Here is a 17,727-nt window from a genome sequence, read left to right as displayed (position 1 = left end):
AATGTAAAATATAATGCTTTTCATGAGCTAAGATAACTAGCATTGTTCTCAAAATCTTGTAAGAAGTTTCAGATGTCACTATTAATTAAAAAATTAATTATCACTTAATTAGGTTATTCCAATGATTACAAAGTAAACGTGATCAAATCAGTGTACTTAAGCAGGAGGTCAGTGCATTATGACTTGAAGCGAGGGATTTGTCAGATAATGCAATTTGAGTTGCACAATTTACACTGAATTGACTCATTTAATATAGTTTATTTGTTGCAGGACATCCAGCTGTAAATGAAAAGAATGCCATACCCCAATAAATAACCATGCTGCCTCTTGAAAAAATTAAGTTTGTATTTATTTATATCATTATTCACTTTCTATGGGGCAGCCCCATAATTTGTCTCCAGATGAAATCATTGCCACAGCCTGTCTACTGTCCATCTTTACTTATCTCCTTTATTATTAATCATCTCATGGAGTATTCCCCCTTCAACTGCTGGTGAAAGAGGCTGAAAGTATCATTATAGGCCACAACGTGATACTGTAGATCCACATAAAATCGTCTAATTGATTCAGTTGTATTACAATAGACACACTCAAGATATGGGTCAAAATTAAGTGAGTGAATGCATCTTTTCACTAATCTCTTTTTTAAAGTTTATTTGCTCATTGTTTTCAAAGGGAGAACAGTTATTTAATTCACCAAACCATGTACAAGACAGGTACAAAAAGAATGTATGGGGTTTTTTTCAGATGGAGTTCATCAGGTCAAAATCATATGACACACGTCTATTTTACCATATTGAGGTCCTTGTGGGAAAATGTGGGAAGCCCTGCACTTGAACCAGTGAGATAACACACACACACACACACACACGCACACGCCATTGCCTTGTCAGCTAACCCCCTCTAGTGCTGAGCATCCTGTACAGATGCGCACAGTCTCCCAGCGTAGCCGCCGCTTCAGTTGTTCCCCTGCTGCATCCCAGTCGTTTCTCTGTTCACCGTCTCCCATTTCGCCGCTGCAACGGACCGTCCTGGTAGTCCGAGGCACACTGCCGTGCCAACAACAGGATTTCTAAAGTCTGTCACGACTCTGTGCGCTATGGACACGCACTAGATTTATTAGGACATGTTAGTATATCTTTGAAACAATGCAAGGTCGGCGACTGAAGTACGCGAGAAACCTTCAAAGTTTTTAGGATCTAGGTGTTTCTCACCTTGGCTGAAAATTTGATTTCAATTTAGATATTTTTGCGACTTTATCCAAAATCTCTCCGTTCCATCGCCGCTTCCAAGTTCGGGATGGATCTCCTCGTGCTCCGTCACCCGGCAGTTCTCGCCAACCCGGACCAAATGTAAGGACCAAGACCAGTGGAACAGTGCTTGTTGAGGATCCAGCCGCGCGTCTCTGACCACATTACAGCTCGGCCAGAAGTTCTCAGATAAAGCCGGGTGATGGATGTTGCAGGAGACATGAGTTTTGGAAACCGATTTTTCCTCGTTTCACTCTTTCTTGGAATTGTCCTCACTCGCGTCAGCCATTGCAACCAAGGTAAGTTTAATGATGCACTGAATCTCTTTAGCCTGTATGCTGACAATTGATTTACTCTTGCAATGCTTTTCTATTTTATTTCCTTATATCAAACATTTTCACTGTGGACAGTGTTTAGGATTCATACCGCACTATTATTACTACTGTAAGAGCCAATGAAGTAACAGACTCCACACATGTAATTAAACCCGATTAACTGAAGACACTCTGGCATTTAGAGCAAATCATCGCTGAGAAAAGGTCATTCACTATGGACATTCATGCATGTGGTGCGCAAAAAGGTTTGAAGTGTCAGACATCACTTTTTTGCTTTTGTCTAAGCAATCATCTTTGTTTTATTTGGGAAATAAAAAGGTGTTGAAGGAAATGGGAAAAAACTGATTTGATTAAAATAGCTGTATATTTCTGTTAACCCATTTATGTACATGTCCTTATAGTGATCTCAAAACCCTTGAATTAGGCATTCTGTTTGCACAGAAATGCACCATAACAGAATCCATATTCCAGAAGTTTGTTTTATTTTCACAGTGGAGTTCAATGGATTGCTTCAGCTCAGATTCTATCCAAACACTGAATCAGAAAATAAAATTAAATTGAGTTTTTATTGAATCACCTGCTGAAGTGACAACCCTGATGCTGCTTTAATTACACATTTTGTATTAACACACACACACACACACACACACACACACACACACACACACACACACACACACACACACACAGACGACAGTAGAGCGGCCACAGATTGAATCATTAAGTGGGTGAGTGAGAATGTGTGAGTGAGAATGTGTGTGTGTCCGTGTGTCTGCTTTGTGCTGTGGGTGTTGCAGTACATTTTAGACCCATACAGTAAAAGGTTCGGAGCTGCTGAAGAACAATTTATTCAGCGAGAGTATGTACTACACTTTATGTAATGCACATGACCACACACCTGTCTTGTGCTTCTGGAGAGAGTGTCATTATATACACAGGGCAGCTCTACTTCATGTGCGCTTTTATCACATTAAGCTCACAGTCCACCTGTGTTTTTATATGATCTGTGAGTGTGCATGTCTACGGGTACGGTCGCACGCTTGTGTGTGTGTGTGCGCGCGCGTGTTCCACCGTGGCTCCACGTGTGCACTTGCACAGCTGCAGCATCAGTGAGGTTTAAAATAGTCTTATTGATTGTGTGGAACACAGCGGGATCTGCCCCCCAGGTTATATTTTATTGTTCTCTCAGTTCAATAAGACCGATGCTACTCCCTGTTCTCCTAGACAGCTGCTACATAACAGCCTCACTCTGTGTTTTTCTCTGCCACAGATTGAATGATTGAACTGATGTCTGCTTTCTATTGTACTTTAGTCTCTCATATTGACTGGTCTGGGACCTCAACGGGCACAATTGCATTCGTTATCCACCACAGGGCGGTGCAGCTCAGAAAGAAAAAAACTGATAACTGAGATGACAAAGAAACGTGTCTCGTTAGGTGCTGAGGCATGAATGTTTCTCCTCTTGCCACATCATGTTGGTGTCTCGAGGTATCGCTTTTGTATTTGCCAAATTAATTTCAAAATCAGCGGCTTCACAATCCTGATTGTTAGCGGCAATTTGTTGTTGGGTTTACATGGTTAGTGAGGAGGCCATAAACTGCACAGGGGCGTGAATGCAAGTGTCTGTCCCAATTCACGTTGAGATCCCGCCACCTCATGAAGAAAACAAGTAAACATTATTTTTCCTGCTCAGCTACAGTCCATGCTGTGTTATGTAGGTAGGCTGGGGACAAACCCAACTCCATAACATGGAGGCGTTTTAGTGTAGTTTGATGCTTTTGAACACAGACAGTACTCCAAAGATTGGGGATTGCACAAACAAAATTGGGCGAGATGTCAAGCTGTTAGGAGAACAATAAAAACCAATCACCTTTTGCTTTTCGCCTGTGTGCCTCCTCTCACAGCAACATATCAGACAATCCCTCACATCAACCCATCTGGGATTGCAGACAGTTATTAACAAAGCTCTACTCACTCACTGCCAAGTTTGAACAAGCCCGTTTTCCGCATCAATAGATCTCTTCCCATAATCTTTACTTTTATTCATTTTTTAACCCCATTTTCCTCCTTTGTGAAGTCGGCAGCAGCTTTTTTTATTAAAAATTTAAAAAAATCTCATTTACTAACCGGATTGCTTGAGCCCTTGTAGAAATTTCCTGAGTAGAGTAGAAGATTGCTCATTTCCAGTAAGTTGGGCGATGATGTCTTTGTTCCACACTTCTGACATTGTTCAGATTGAGTCAAATGAAAGCGCCACATGTGAATGTTATTTTTGTTGGTCAGATGTTTCTCACTGAGATCCTGCTGGATCTTTGAAAGTTTGAAGCCAGTCAGCAACAGATGGAATAAAGCCATTGCTCGGGCTGCTTACAGTTTCAGATTTCAAGACTCAAAAGGATCTAGCTATGAAATCATCATCAAAATAATAACTCTTTGCATTGATTTATGTGGATATCTGATGAAAGCTTTTGCTCATACTGGTGCCACCTGCAGAGCACTGAGATCACCATCACTGCTGCAGATGAAGGAGATATTCACCAGCAGTGTGCTGTCAAGAAAAATCAATCAGCCAACCAAGAGCAGCCATGAAAATGTTAACTCTGCACCTTTCACTCACAAGCCGCAGTGTGTGTTTGTGTGACGATGTGTAGATGTGAAGTCTTAGTACACGAGAAAGCACATTGTGCATATTCACAATCAGTTTCAGTATTCATGCGTTTGGGCTTATTCTGGTTTATTCTACTTCAGTGTTATTTTCAACTCTGGGGATGCATTTTCTTTATGTATGTACACAGTGATAAATGTACTGGTAGGTTATGTTAGGTCTGTAAAATGTAATTTTATCAATGTGAAGGTTATCTCAGTTTCTACTTTATTACTGTTAAGTGGAACACATGCTGCTACATGTAATAAAAGGTCTTTCCACAAAGGTTCCCGACCTAGAGAGACTGAGATGAATCCAGGCTGGAGACTATTCATTTTGTCTCTGCTTCTTCAGTTATTCCCATTTTAAAATAACAATTGTTGAGCTGTAGTGAACCTGACCTGGTGAACAAGATGCACTTCATACTTTGCTCTTGAGGAAAAAAGCTCCTATCAAAGTTATGAATGGTCATGCTAATACCGTAAAACTTCAATTAATAGCCGAGTCCCAAATAGCCGCCTACCTCCTTTAATGGCCTGGTGTGGGAACACATTTTATAAACGCCTCAATTAAACGCCTGGTCTGGTTTTTATAGAAGTTCTTTGGATGTATAAAACCTCTTAAATCCTGCAGGGTCGCCCGCTTTAGCTGCTTCTAAGCTGCTCGTATGATCAATATGTCAATACGGACATGCTGAACATTGTTAGATCGGTTAGATTCTCCACAATAGCACTGTTAAGTTAATTTAACGGAAACAACAAGACCCAAAGTCTAATTCTTCTAGATTTACCAGTGTAACCTGCATGGCTACAAGAGGAAAAGGGGAAAAAAGTGCTGACTCACGTTAACTTTGAAGTGCTTGTTAAGTCTGCTCGTTAAGTCCGAATGTGTCCATTCCTTGATTATTTATATTCCTTTAGTCTGTAAGAGTCCACCGATCAAAAGAATCAAAACAGCTTTTCAGAAAAATTTATTCAAGTTGTGAATCCTGTCATGTGGAGTCCATCGCTCTCTGTCTGCTAACTTCTTTCACACTTCTGTCATCCTGCACCCTGTTGTTGTTTTCATTAGGTTGCTGCCTTCAAAATAAAAGCACATAAGCCATCTGTCCGACCTAGATCAAATGAATGACGTGTATTTGATATTATTTGATCATTTTTACATAAGTATTATTCTGTTTGAAATAAATAAACTGTTTCTTAGTAGTTTAAGTTTTGTGCAAAAAGAATTAAAGGTCTGTCCCATATGGACGCCTGTCCCAAATATAGGCAGGGTCAATTTAGTGATTTTAGCAAATAAAAGCGGGTATGTCTAAGTTTTAGTAGTTTAGAATTAGCTTGGACCATGCTGGTAGTGTTGCATTTCTTGCCAATTAACAACATGTTGTGTATACTTATACTAAATGTATTATTTAGTCACCATTATGCAGAACATACTCAAGGTTTCAGGCTGATATTATCAAGGCTTTCCATGTTATTTCAATCAAATTCGCACATCTCAAACTTGTTTGAGTTAAGGGCCCTACACACTGTGGGTACACCCACACTGGTGATTTCATTTGTTTTGCCTAATTAGACCTCTTCTAAGGACTGTGTGGACGTGCGTACTGAACTTGATTGACATGTTCCCCATGATCTTTTTAGCTTTGTTCTGCCTGACTTTAACCCTTTATCATCCTTATTGGTTCAACCCCACATAATTCTTAGCATTGCTGAGGTCTCATTAGCCAAAATAAGTGAAAACACCTGTGTTGCTGTGCAGGGCCTTGAAGTAAATGAATCCAACACTAATGACAGTTGCAGTTTGTTAAAATACCACATGATAAAAATATAACTTCCAAGGGAAAAAAGACAAAAAGACAGAGATTGTTGTGATTTCCGACAATGCAGGATGGTATCATTATACCAACGTATGACTTGCTTTGGAAAATGGTTAGTAATGTTGTGCAGTATCTGCAAATAAGAGTTTTAGTGAATGAGATAAGTGGCAAAAGAGATTTGTATATTGCGTGTAAATCTTGAAAAATAAATAAATCTTCTCTCATAGAGCACTGCTGTTTAACTCTGTGGGCACTTCTAGCTGCAACCTAATCAGTGATGTCACTGCAGGTGGTTTGCCTTTGAAAGCTAATTGAAAACACCTGCTGTTAGATTCCTGATTGAGATGTGGCCAGAACCCCTTACACTTAACATTGTAGCAACAGTACTTGAACGAGTATGTATGGCTAAATCCCTTCAACTCTTATTATCAAGAATTCCCTTCACTAATCTCTCATTTAAAAACTCTTATAGCCTATATCAGATCTAATCAACCACATTCGAAGATTTGCTCTGCTGCCATTTATCATGTCGTTGAATGTTTGATCTTGGTGGAGTGTTGAGATGCATTGAAAATCCTTTCATGCCTGTCAGTTTGCCTCTGCTATGGATAGTTTTCCATTTCACAGGATATCATCTCATCTGTTGAGAGCCCAGGACTTTGTTTACACCACTAAATAACAATATGCGATTCTCACTGAAATACTCAACTAAATCAATTTTCACAAGTCTCTGTTCATCAAATGCTGTTGTTTGTCTTTTAACAAGATTTGCTGTTTGCTGAATTGGGTATGTAGGGAAGCTGAAAATAGAAATGTTTTGTTTGTAAGTAAAGTTTGCTTTACTTTTTGAACCACAGCAGTCTTTGGGGGGGAAAGAAAACATACAAAAAGGTCTCATTAATCTTTCACCACAACAGGAACCAGTGTGTTGCTAATATCTCCAATGTAACCTTTATGGTGCTCTAAAAACCCATATAATGTACCAAATCAGCTACAATGATGAGTGTTTCAAGAGTCACACTTGGTTCTTAATTCATGCCACTTTTTATATTTCCACAAATCAGACAATGATTTGATTCGGGATAGTCCTATGTAGACCCATTACCCTAACCAAAAACTGAAGAAACATAATTTTTGCTCCTAATTCTATTTTAATGAAGTAATGCTGAATGAGACTGCCTTTGGGTCCGTTGTTAGAGCTATAGTTATTTTGAGGTGTTTGTGTGGCCTGCGAGGGCTGTAGGCCAGACAGAAGATGTCATCATTCTACTGGAGCTCCATATATTTATGAGCTGGCCTGCTCATGTTCTATTTATATCTAACCAGTGGAAGTCCCCAAGGACCCTCAGCTCCAGGCAGGGTCTGTGGGTGCCCCGCTAAAAGATAACTCTATGGAGAGAGAGAGAGAGAGAAAGGATGGATATGTGCACACAGGCACTTTTAGTATATACCGGCATGTACGTGGCTCAGTAGACATTCATACTCAGGTAAAACTGCACACACATGCAAACATGTACTAACATGCAACATTAACTCACATACGTACATACACACTACTGTAACCGCATTTTGTATTATAGAAGCTTGTATATCTGTAATTAAAAAAAAAAAAAAAAAAAACTAAAAGAAAACCTTTACTGCTGTAATGTCCGTTTAAATCAGTGCCAGCACACTAGATGTGTTTCATTTCAAAGCACATTTTGTCTTTTGCACAAATCAAGCACAACCTCTGTACTGTCACACTTCTAAATACACTATGGTGCTTTGTACAAGTTTTGCAATGGCTGTCTCTAATAAACCTCTCCATCCAGACTATTAATCTGAGATTTTATAAAGTTACAACACAAGTTTTCTTCCCCCCAACAGAACAATGTTCTCTGCTGGATACCTTTCCACACTGCTGCCTAATGCACATCAGCTGTTCTTTATTTATGCCAAAGTGAAGTGTGAAACCAAAGTGAACGGTTCAGCCAACTCTCTGTAATTAGGCTATTCTCCAGAGACTGTGCTGCTTACCTGCTCACAGTAGTCTAATGGTGTCCATTAACACCACTGGCATTACCAGCTAGTTCTCCAGCCTGGAACTGGCACTAACAAGGCACAGAATGAGCATTGGTGGGCATAAAAAGTCACACAGAGACACTGGAACTGATTCAAAACCGGCCAACATGGAGGAAATATTAAATTAAGCTAACAGAGCAGAGAGCACAGGATTGGATGAAAAGTATGAAAGGATCAGCACGAAGCCTTCTCTTGCTGTGTCGGACAGAATGATCAATCAATAAAACAATCTGCTACATTTTCATACAAATCAATGTCCATTTTCTCTAATTTAACTCTGATTGATGTAACATAACAGGATTTATTAAATGCTTTGTATTTGCTGTTCTAAAACGCTTTAGTGTGAAATAATCGTCTGGTATTCATCTTTGATGTACTTATTTTTTAATTTTGTCTGGAATAAACCAAACAACTGAGTAGGTACCATGAGCCATGATACCACTATGGTCCAACAAAGAGAAAAGTACCACTCCAATTTTCTCAACGCAAAATGTTGGCCCTACTTATGTACAAGGTTCACAGCAATGTTGGTGTTCACAGGTAATTTACTCACTCAGGGTTCCATCTGTGGCATTCAGTGCACTTTTGTCCCACCATGATTGTCTAAATGTGTTTTTAGAGGTTGACCCTAAAAGTAATAAAATTGGAATTAGGAAATCCTGACAAATTTTATCCACTAAATATCATAAAATAACAACATTTATCAGAAACCTTAATTAAAACATAGTGGTGTTTATCTTAATGCATATTGGACACAACTAGTAAACTGTCAAACAGTCAATGTAACCTTGTCTCAGTCTCTCTTCTCTTGCTGCAGAGTATGTCTCTTTCTCTGTCATCCCTTTTTGCCTAATGAATATGATTTTACTAATCCCCAGCTATCACTCATGTACAGCATATGGATGTTTTAAGATGACATTTCTATAATGCTACCTTGAAATTTTTGGGAAAAACACTTCTCTCTCCTTAAAAACCTCACTTGTAATCCAGGTCTCAGGAAGCACACATAGCCATTATGTTTTACAATACAATCTCTGGCACACTAGGAGTTCCCACTCCATTAACATGTCCTCAGCAGCTCATTGCTTTTACCTCTCCTTTCATATGCAAATAGTTTTGGTGGGTGAGGCAATGAGACCAAAGTGCAGAAAGAGTGCGTGTTTAAGTAGTAAAATAAGGATTTAACATTTAGGTTTAGACAAACATATCTATATCTATATATATATATCTATATATATATATATATATATATATAGAAACTGATATTCACAGATACATAAAATGACCTAAATGAAAAAGAGAGGTAAAAATACTGCAGTAAATCTAATTAAAACTGCAATGATCAATTTCAACAATGGCTCAAAAGACTATGTGTAACATGAAATGCGTCCCTGCGATGCTTACAGATATTTATCACCCAACTCAGCAGGTCCGCTTAGCTATTCAGAACATTTAAGCATTGTGCAACTCATTGTTTTTTGTTTTTGGTCACTGTTTTGTTTTACTCTCACCTCTCTCATCAACCCGTTTCCAGCAGTTTTCAGTAAAAAAGCTCTGATAAACAAACTTTACATTACCTGTTCAGCACCAAACGGCAGATAAGCAGTTTTGGTGAGTAGCAGGTGAACACAGTGCAGCATTTGGCAGCTAAAGATCCACAAACACAACTCCAAATGAATGCCAATGTTGCTCCATGTTTGCTAACAAATAAAAAGTAAAAAGGTGATGAACGGTGCGTTTGACTTCATTCAGCGCTGCGCTGAGCCGGCATAATGTGATGCATGCTGGTCTTAACATAAGGCATGCTTATTTCTTTCGCTGGCGCTGCAAAACGTCATCATGTCACATGACATCAAAACCTCACGGGAGCAAGGCTGCTGCAGTCACTGAGTCCAGCGACCGCAGTTGCACCGGCTGCACAAAGTTGGAACCACCTTTTGGCTAATCCAACTTTCCATTCAATCATTGGTCTAAGCTCACAGTAAGCTTACGCAAGTAGAATGTGTCCAACTTGACGGCACAATCTTTATACCCCACCACTGCAGTTGCCTGCAGCTCACGTTAGACTATCAAGTCGGTGAAAGTCAGCTGCAGTCATCTCGAATGCACCTATTTCAATGTTGTGTATACAGCTTGTTCTGCTGCCCCCATTGGCCAAAAAGTAAATTAAAACTGCTTGCTTCCTTAATTTGGATATTGTTTATGGATTTAAAAATTATAATGAAATTCAACAATTGCTCCTTTTTTGTATTAATTTGTACATCATCGAACAATTATTATGTTTAAAAGTTACCATGTTTGTTGTAGAGCACCTCAGTCCTACAGACACACAAGGTCACACAATAAGGAAGGACTTTCCTTTTTCATAGTTTTTGTATGCATTTGTTTGCTAAATAACCACTCTGGCAGTGTGAGCATCAACCTGTATGTTTCATCTGTGTTGTATCTGTTGACTGTGACAACAAGGGGTCCCCGTTCCCGGATGTTTTTTTAAGTCTTTTACCTCGATCCTAAACAGGTGTTACATTGTGTCACCACAGTGTGTCCTAAACCAGCTCTCTGGGAGATGAGTGAAAGTCGGGGAGCATTTAGTTGTGTATGACAGACACATACAGGCATGCACAATGAAAACCTCAGTGAGCAGATGCTTGGACAATCCCTGTCAACCAGACTCCATCAGACGTTTACTGGCTCATAACAGACAGATTCAAAAATGTCCTTTCTATCTTTCTGCATGCCTTGGTCTTGTCAGATTCATAGATATAAATATCACTCTTCTTTTGCCTTGACATTGTAATTTGCAGATGATAATATAAGATAATATAACATCAGTGAAACTACTACCTCTTCTTGTACATTCAGTTGTAATAAGTAGCTATCCCAGAGCAATTATGATAATGTAAATTTATTCAGGAATATTGTCACTGACAGAGATTTGTGTTGGGATAATGACCACCCCCAAGGACCACTTACAGAGCTCTAAGTGGACATTCATGACTGACTGACACTTAAAAACTCAGTCGTTATCCAAGTAGAAGAATACACCATGATTTGTCAGAAATCAGTGTCAGTATTAATCATGTGTGATTCACAGCTTAATATTTGAGATCCAAGTCAATGGCTGCTCAAGGACACGTTTAAAGATGACATTTTTGGCAACTGATGATGAGATTCAACAATGATGACTCATATCATGTGAGAGAAATGGCTGGCTTTAAGCAAGCCTCTTGGGTCTAGTGTTGCTGCTTTTCTACCAGCTTTCACTCTCTCCCTGAATGCCAAATGTTTTCCTATACCTACTCCGTGATGCAGTGATTCCACACATAATTAGGACATAACTGTATTGTCACCCATTCTGTGCGTTTGACAAGGTGACTAGAAGGGCTCCATGTAATATTTATGGATTTTGAAAATGCAGCAGGTTCTGTGTCTATTCCCTAATGTTGTCACACGTGTACATACAAACTTTTTTTTTATTTAGTGGTGCTATGATGGCATCACACTGAAGGTAAATTCAGGACAGCATATCTGCTCCTTTTCACTGTAAATGACTTTTCGCTGAGAGAGACGGTTCTCCTGAATTATTAAATCTACTGTCCTTGAGAGCAAGACAAAATATTGTCAAGGATTGCAATATTTACCAAGGTAAAATTGCTTTGTTTTTTAAACACAACCTGGACGGTTGGAACCAACTGACAATGATATTATTACACTGTACCAAGATTAATAACCAAACTAAAGCTCTAATTTTACATAAAACTATACCAGGCTATTAATTAATATTTGGCATAATAAAACGAATTTTCATGACATAGGAAGGGTTGAGGACAGATCTATCCCTGACTATATCTTATGAACAGTTTCAGTCATGGGCAGAAAGAAAACCATATTGTTGTGAGTGAGATTGAAGTAAAGCTGTGGATGAGAGAAAGGGATGGCAGGGGAGGGAATGGACTGTTGACAGCAATCTGACTGCAATCCATCAGACCCCAAATTGTGTTGCAAGTGGCAAAAATGTTGCTTCCACTGTATACGCTGCCACACTCATAAATATTCATTCGAGAAACTCATTTCTGTTAATATAAAAAATGTCTAAATGAACACGTTTATGACTGATATTTCAATTTCCAGTGTGAAAATAGGACTTTTTGTGTGTTGACAGATTGTTAATGGTGGGTTTTTTTCCCCTCTCCTCCTTTTCCCATTTCAGTTGTGCTGCTGGATACGACGTCTGTGCTTGGAGAGCTTGGATGGAAGACATATCCTATAAATGGGGTAAGGAGAGAAACACTGCTCCCGATGTTTTGCCTTCAGTCTTACTGTCCAGTGTGCTCTGCTCAAAATGCACGGCCATAGCTGCATCACTGAGATCAATTAGATTGATTTTAAGATGTCAGAATAGGTAGCAGTGACCTGTTTCATATTCACATCCTTATTTTTGTTCAGACCCCTCTGTGTACATGGGAAATACTGCAACTTTGAGGCAGAAGATGAGCCAAGGAAGGCAGCCTCCCTTAGCTATTCAGTCTTCCCCTATTAATTCCTCACCTGTTTGTGTCACTTTGGCAAGTAAATGCCAGCCAAAAGAAAGCAGATCACTACAGCCCGTTCTTACATAGCTAACGGCATTTAATACCAATATTTTTACTATATTTTTCTACATATTAATTATAAATTGTTGAGATGACAAAACCACCATCATAAGTACGACAAGTATGTCATCTTCAGGAAAGCACGGAAAAGCTGAGCTGAAAAAACATTCGTACTGCAAAAAACTTTTGTTCAAGTCTCCATTTCACCTCTGGTTGCCTCTCAGTTACCAGAGAAACAACAACTGCATGTACTGTACCTTAGTCTTTTTGTCAGTCAGCTACCCCAAAGGGGTATACCCATTTTGGTCTGGCAGCGAGTGCCTCCAGCTCCCCAGCAGTATCTTGTCCTGCTGAAAATTGAAACTTTGGAAACAGCAGTGAGTGCCAAACTGAAGGTATTGGCATCATGAAATAAAGATGTGCTGAGAACAAACTGTAACATCTTCAGATCGCAACCTTCTTGTTGCATCAAAACCCTTCTCTCTCTGCACTGTCAGAATACCTGAAGGAGTGATGATGTCTTCCTGTTATATGCGGAACATCAAAGACAGAATTGCCCGACTTTCACCTCTTTGTTCACCCCCATTGTACCGGTCTTGTCTCCGTACCTGTTAACAAAACAGCACAGCCCAATTCAAGTTGGAGACTAATTATAGGATAGAAGCAAAGGCTATTCCACTGTGTCCACGCCACTCTGACTGTGTTCAGTCCTTGTTTGGCCATGTTTAACTCCCCATTCTCACAGCATATGAGGGTTACCCATCCGTGGTTTATTTTCAGGAAAATGCCTGGAGGGTTTAACCTTCTTTTATGTAGCGTCTTTTAAAATGTCAAGTAGCGCTTTACTTAATTAGATGTCGCAACATTGATCTGTGTCAAGCCTTATCAGTGGTGATCTCTTGTGACAATACTTTTTTTACACAAAGAAAAAAGTTATTAACACATATCATCTAAGCTGAAGTCTCTGATGTCTGTTGAGGAGAAAAATGTTATTTAGAATTGTCTTTCAGTATTAAAGTGATCTAGTTGATTGCTATCCGTACAGCCATGCTTACAGCTTAAATTGCCAGAAGTTAATGCGCTATGGCATTCCATGGTGCCGATTCTCTCAAATGTATTAGAATAAAAAGGGCATTTAAGTATACGGCTCCCTGTGCTTGGAATCAGCAGCAAAATGTCCTGAATCTTCAGGAGCCGGTTTCACTGCTTTTAAAGTACTTTTAAATGACATGGAGGCTGGCAATTTTGGCTGTAGATATTATGATTAATTATTCGGATGATCTTTGTTGTTTATTACTTGTGGTAAATATTTGAGATTTTGATATTTTATGACCTTGTAACTTACTATTTATTTATCCCATTGTAAATTGTTGTATGTTTATGTTATATGTCTGCAACCTTGTTAATTGTGCTGCTGCCTAACTTTAGGTTAATAAAACTGAGCTGAGTTGTGGCCCATAGGTAATCACTGACTCTATGTTAATATCACTGCTATACTTTAGCTAGCTTTTAGTATTGCTGATGTTGTGTGACAAGTGTGTGAAAGCTGTGGCAGTAAATTGTGTGGTATTAAAAAAAATTTTTTTGTGGAGCTATCCTGTGTCTTCTCCATCCCTCCACTACCTTTACGACATCACACATACTCTCTGTGGGTTTTGACTTTAAATGATCCTCTGCTAGAAGATCCCAAAGGTCTCCCCTCCTTGTCTCTCTATCTCTCCCCGCAAGGCCCTCAGTGGCCCATATCAGGGTTATGGAGGTGATTACATCATGTAGGTCGTGGTGACAGCCGCCCGCAGCGTTAAAGAAGAGGAGAGAGGGAGGCTGCTGCCTCCATGATTAAGCTGTCAGCCCCCTCACCCCACCCCCACTCATCCACTATCCTCCGATTTACCATTAATATTTAAGGCATCAAGGTGAGAGGGCCTGAGGGAAGGTGTGAAGATCTGGGGAGGTAAAATAGTTTAAATCCCCCTCACTACCTGGGCGCCAGCAAGAGGAAGTCAATCCCCACCATATTAGACACAGCCTGGTATCAGGCCGATACAGCAGTACAACATGTAGCTGCCTATCAGAGTTGCACACTGCTTCTAGTTCTGGATATAAACTGCTGTCAGTCAGTGCTGCCCAATGCACATCTTAAAATAATTTCATATGCAGTAACTGCTCCAACACGATTACCCGATGATGAGTTTGCCAGGAATATAGCTGGTCGTATGATATGAAATTGAAGGTGAAGTGGAAATTGAGGTGTATATTTATGGATGAGTTTTTATCAAAAGCCAGTAAACAACTCCTGTAAAGAGAGGAAGGTGAGTGGTTTTGTAGAATAGGAAGGTTAACCACAAGCACACAGTGGTGGTCTGCCAGCATTACAACACAGGACACTGTGGCGTTCTGCATTATAATCAACAATTTTGAAGTGTCCTTGAGCAAGATGATGAAGTATACAACATTTTATAACCTGTATTTGTTTACATTTTGGCAATTAGCATCAGTAAAAATATGGTGAATAAGCTACTAGCAGTTCCTGTTTGCACTGTACCCATAAGTGTACAGACAACTGTCACTGGATTCATATGATGAATTTTAATTTGATATAAATTTAATAACGTGATTATGCTAGTTTTTAAGTTATCATGTACAGTCTATGGTTATAAGGAGCACTTTTTGTAGGATTTCTAAGTGGATTTAAGGACGTTTATTTGCAAATAATGATATCGGAGTGCGGAAATTAATCACTAAGGGTTTTAAAGTAACTTAATGTCTCAATGAACAGTGTATCACAGCCACTGCAGCTCCACCTGCTGACTGTGTTGATGAACTGGCCAAATCAGAGGACTACAATAACTAACCTACTTGTCTCACTTCACGCCCTCTTTCAAGCCCTCCTTCCTCCTCTTCCTTATGACACTAGCGAAGCAAATTTGTAATTTTACTCAACACATGTAGACTAAAGCTACATATTTGCTTCTCTTTGCCTTCTTGTGCTCATCTCTGGTTATGGTAAAGTTATAAGTAAGATTTAGCTGTCTGTCTGGGTAGTAAGAGTTCATTAGCAATGCTTGACTGTGAATTCCCTGCTATGGGCACACTTATGTGTGATTATCAGAGTTGCCTGGGAATAGTTTTCATTAAAGTGAAAATTACGGGGAACGACTGAGACGTTCCAATCAATTAAGTTATTTTGCTTGGTTTCCCACATCACTAGAATGTATTTCCCTGTAGGTCCACATCCTTGGCATCTCCAGCACACTGGAAAGCTGTAAACAGATGTTTACACACTGTAAACACAATCATATGTCTTGGTCATGCCCAGCCTTCAGTGCAAGGTGCCCTTTGATTATTTTATACCTGCGCTGCTTGGAAAGTAAATAGACCTATTTCAATTGTCCCGCAAGGATAAACCATGCAAGGAGGACTGTTGTTATGTTTGTTAATGACTTGACTGAATGTGGGAATATCCTCAGAGCTGGAAAACACATTCACCCTCAAAGGCTTTATTCATTAGAATTGTGCATATTGAACAGCAATTGATCCTATACCATGTCTTTCAAGGACTTTGATTCTGCAAACTTTTCTCTCCAGTAGAAGTTAATAATTGTGTGTTTGAGAATGCCAGCAGCAAGCAGATGCTTCAGTGGACGTTTGAGAGGTTGTTTTTATGAGGCAAAGATGTGCGAGATGTCTCCGTTCTCAGTCTTTCTGTCCATGTTCTGAAATGCTGAATAGTGATGAAGAACAGGGCGTCAGAGGGGTGAATGAGAAAGAGACAGAAAGAGGAGAAGGAAAAGAGTGTTGATTTGGCGTCTGCATGCAGCCATGATAAGCTCCACTCAGAATGGGCAGACACACTGCTGAAATATGCATGAGTCATTTCCCAGTGGTGAGGTGGGGGTTGGTGTGGGTGGGGGCGTGGGGAGGGGCAGGGAGAAGAGCATCTTATTTATTAAATTACATGAAACAGCTTTAAGGGATTAAGAATGCCTAATGTTGCCTTTTGTTTTCACTCATTGACATTATAATGGAAACTGAGCATAGGCAGGTGGATGACAAAGAATGATGGTTGTCCATCATAAACAGAGGGAATAATCCTATTTTTATCTATTATCAGAGATCCCAAGCAGCCAATAAGTCAGATCTACCGGGGGCGTGTAAACACAGCGTTATGTAAGCGGGGAACACAACGCCGGCACATCGGTTGCCTGGAACACTGCTCGGTCAAATATTGGCTGTGCAACCGCGGTACCTCACAAGTGTTCAGCTCAGAGCAAGACATTTGTCTCAGAGTGGGTGTGTAAATGCATGTGTGTTTGTGAAGAGGCGAGGTGGTGAAGATTAAATTTAGCTTTTTTCTATTATATTTATTACACTGTGTCATCACTGTCACCAGTGATATGGATATGATGCAGGTTGTTATTGCATTCTGAATGAAAAAGTCTCAAACACAACAGCAGTTTCAGTGCAATGTGTTCCAAAAAGGTTATTTTAATGGCTTTTAAATATTTACGTGTCCTTTATTTGTCCACCACTGCTGATAACAAGCCTCTAATAAGAGGTACTATGAAGTGTGTCTTACCCACATGAGATGATTATAATAATTCATTACATTTATAAAGCACTTTATCATGGAAACTCAAAGCACTTCACAGTGAAGTGAGGGGGACTCACCTCAACCATCGCCAAAGTGTAGCACCCAGTTGGGTGATTTTTGACCACAATGAGTCAGGTCCACGGTTTAACGTCTCATCCGAAGTACAATAGCTCCTATAGCACAGCATCCCCATCGCTGCACTGGGGTCTTATTATTAGGACCAGAGGGAAGACTGTACCCTACTGTCCCTCCAACACCTCTTCCAGCAGCAACTTGGTTTTCCCAGGAGGTCTCCCATCCAGGCACTGGCCAAGACCAAACCTACTTAGCTTCAGTCATTCAGCAGTAGCAGGGTTTACATTGGTACGGTTGCCATAAAGCCCTGAAATGTAATATGAAATAGTGAGTAAGTAGTGAGTGAAGTAGTTGATC

General features: G+C 39.8%; 1 protein-coding gene across 2 annotated transcripts in view; it reads left to right on the top strand.

Annotated features, from left to right (window-relative positions):
* The first annotated feature begins 737 nt into the window (after window positions 1-737).
* LOC119903932 (ephrin type-A receptor 6-like) overlaps window positions 738-17,727 on the top strand; it is a 189,507-nt gene continuing 172,517 nt past the window's right edge. The window contains exons 1-2 of one of the 2 annotated variants that reach the window (XM_038720243.1): window positions 738-1,549; window positions 12,320-12,384. In XM_038720243.1, coding sequence (XP_038576171.1) covers window positions 1,453-1,549; window positions 12,320-12,384 — 162 coding nt within the window. In that variant the 5' untranslated portion in view covers window positions 738-1,452. The remainder of the gene's footprint in view (window positions 1,550-12,319; window positions 12,385-17,727) is intronic. The other variant, XM_038720244.1, reaches the window with a different exon arrangement.

Source organism: Micropterus salmoides, unplaced genomic scaffold, assembly GCF_014851395.1.
Source record: "Micropterus salmoides isolate LMB-PRFRI ecotype aquatic unplaced genomic scaffold, ASM1485139v1 Ms_hic_scaffold_15, whole genome shotgun sequence".
NCBI lineage: Eukaryota > Metazoa > Chordata > Actinopteri > Centrarchiformes > Centrarchidae > Micropterus > Micropterus salmoides.
This window is presented reverse-complemented; position numbering and strand designations above follow the sequence as displayed.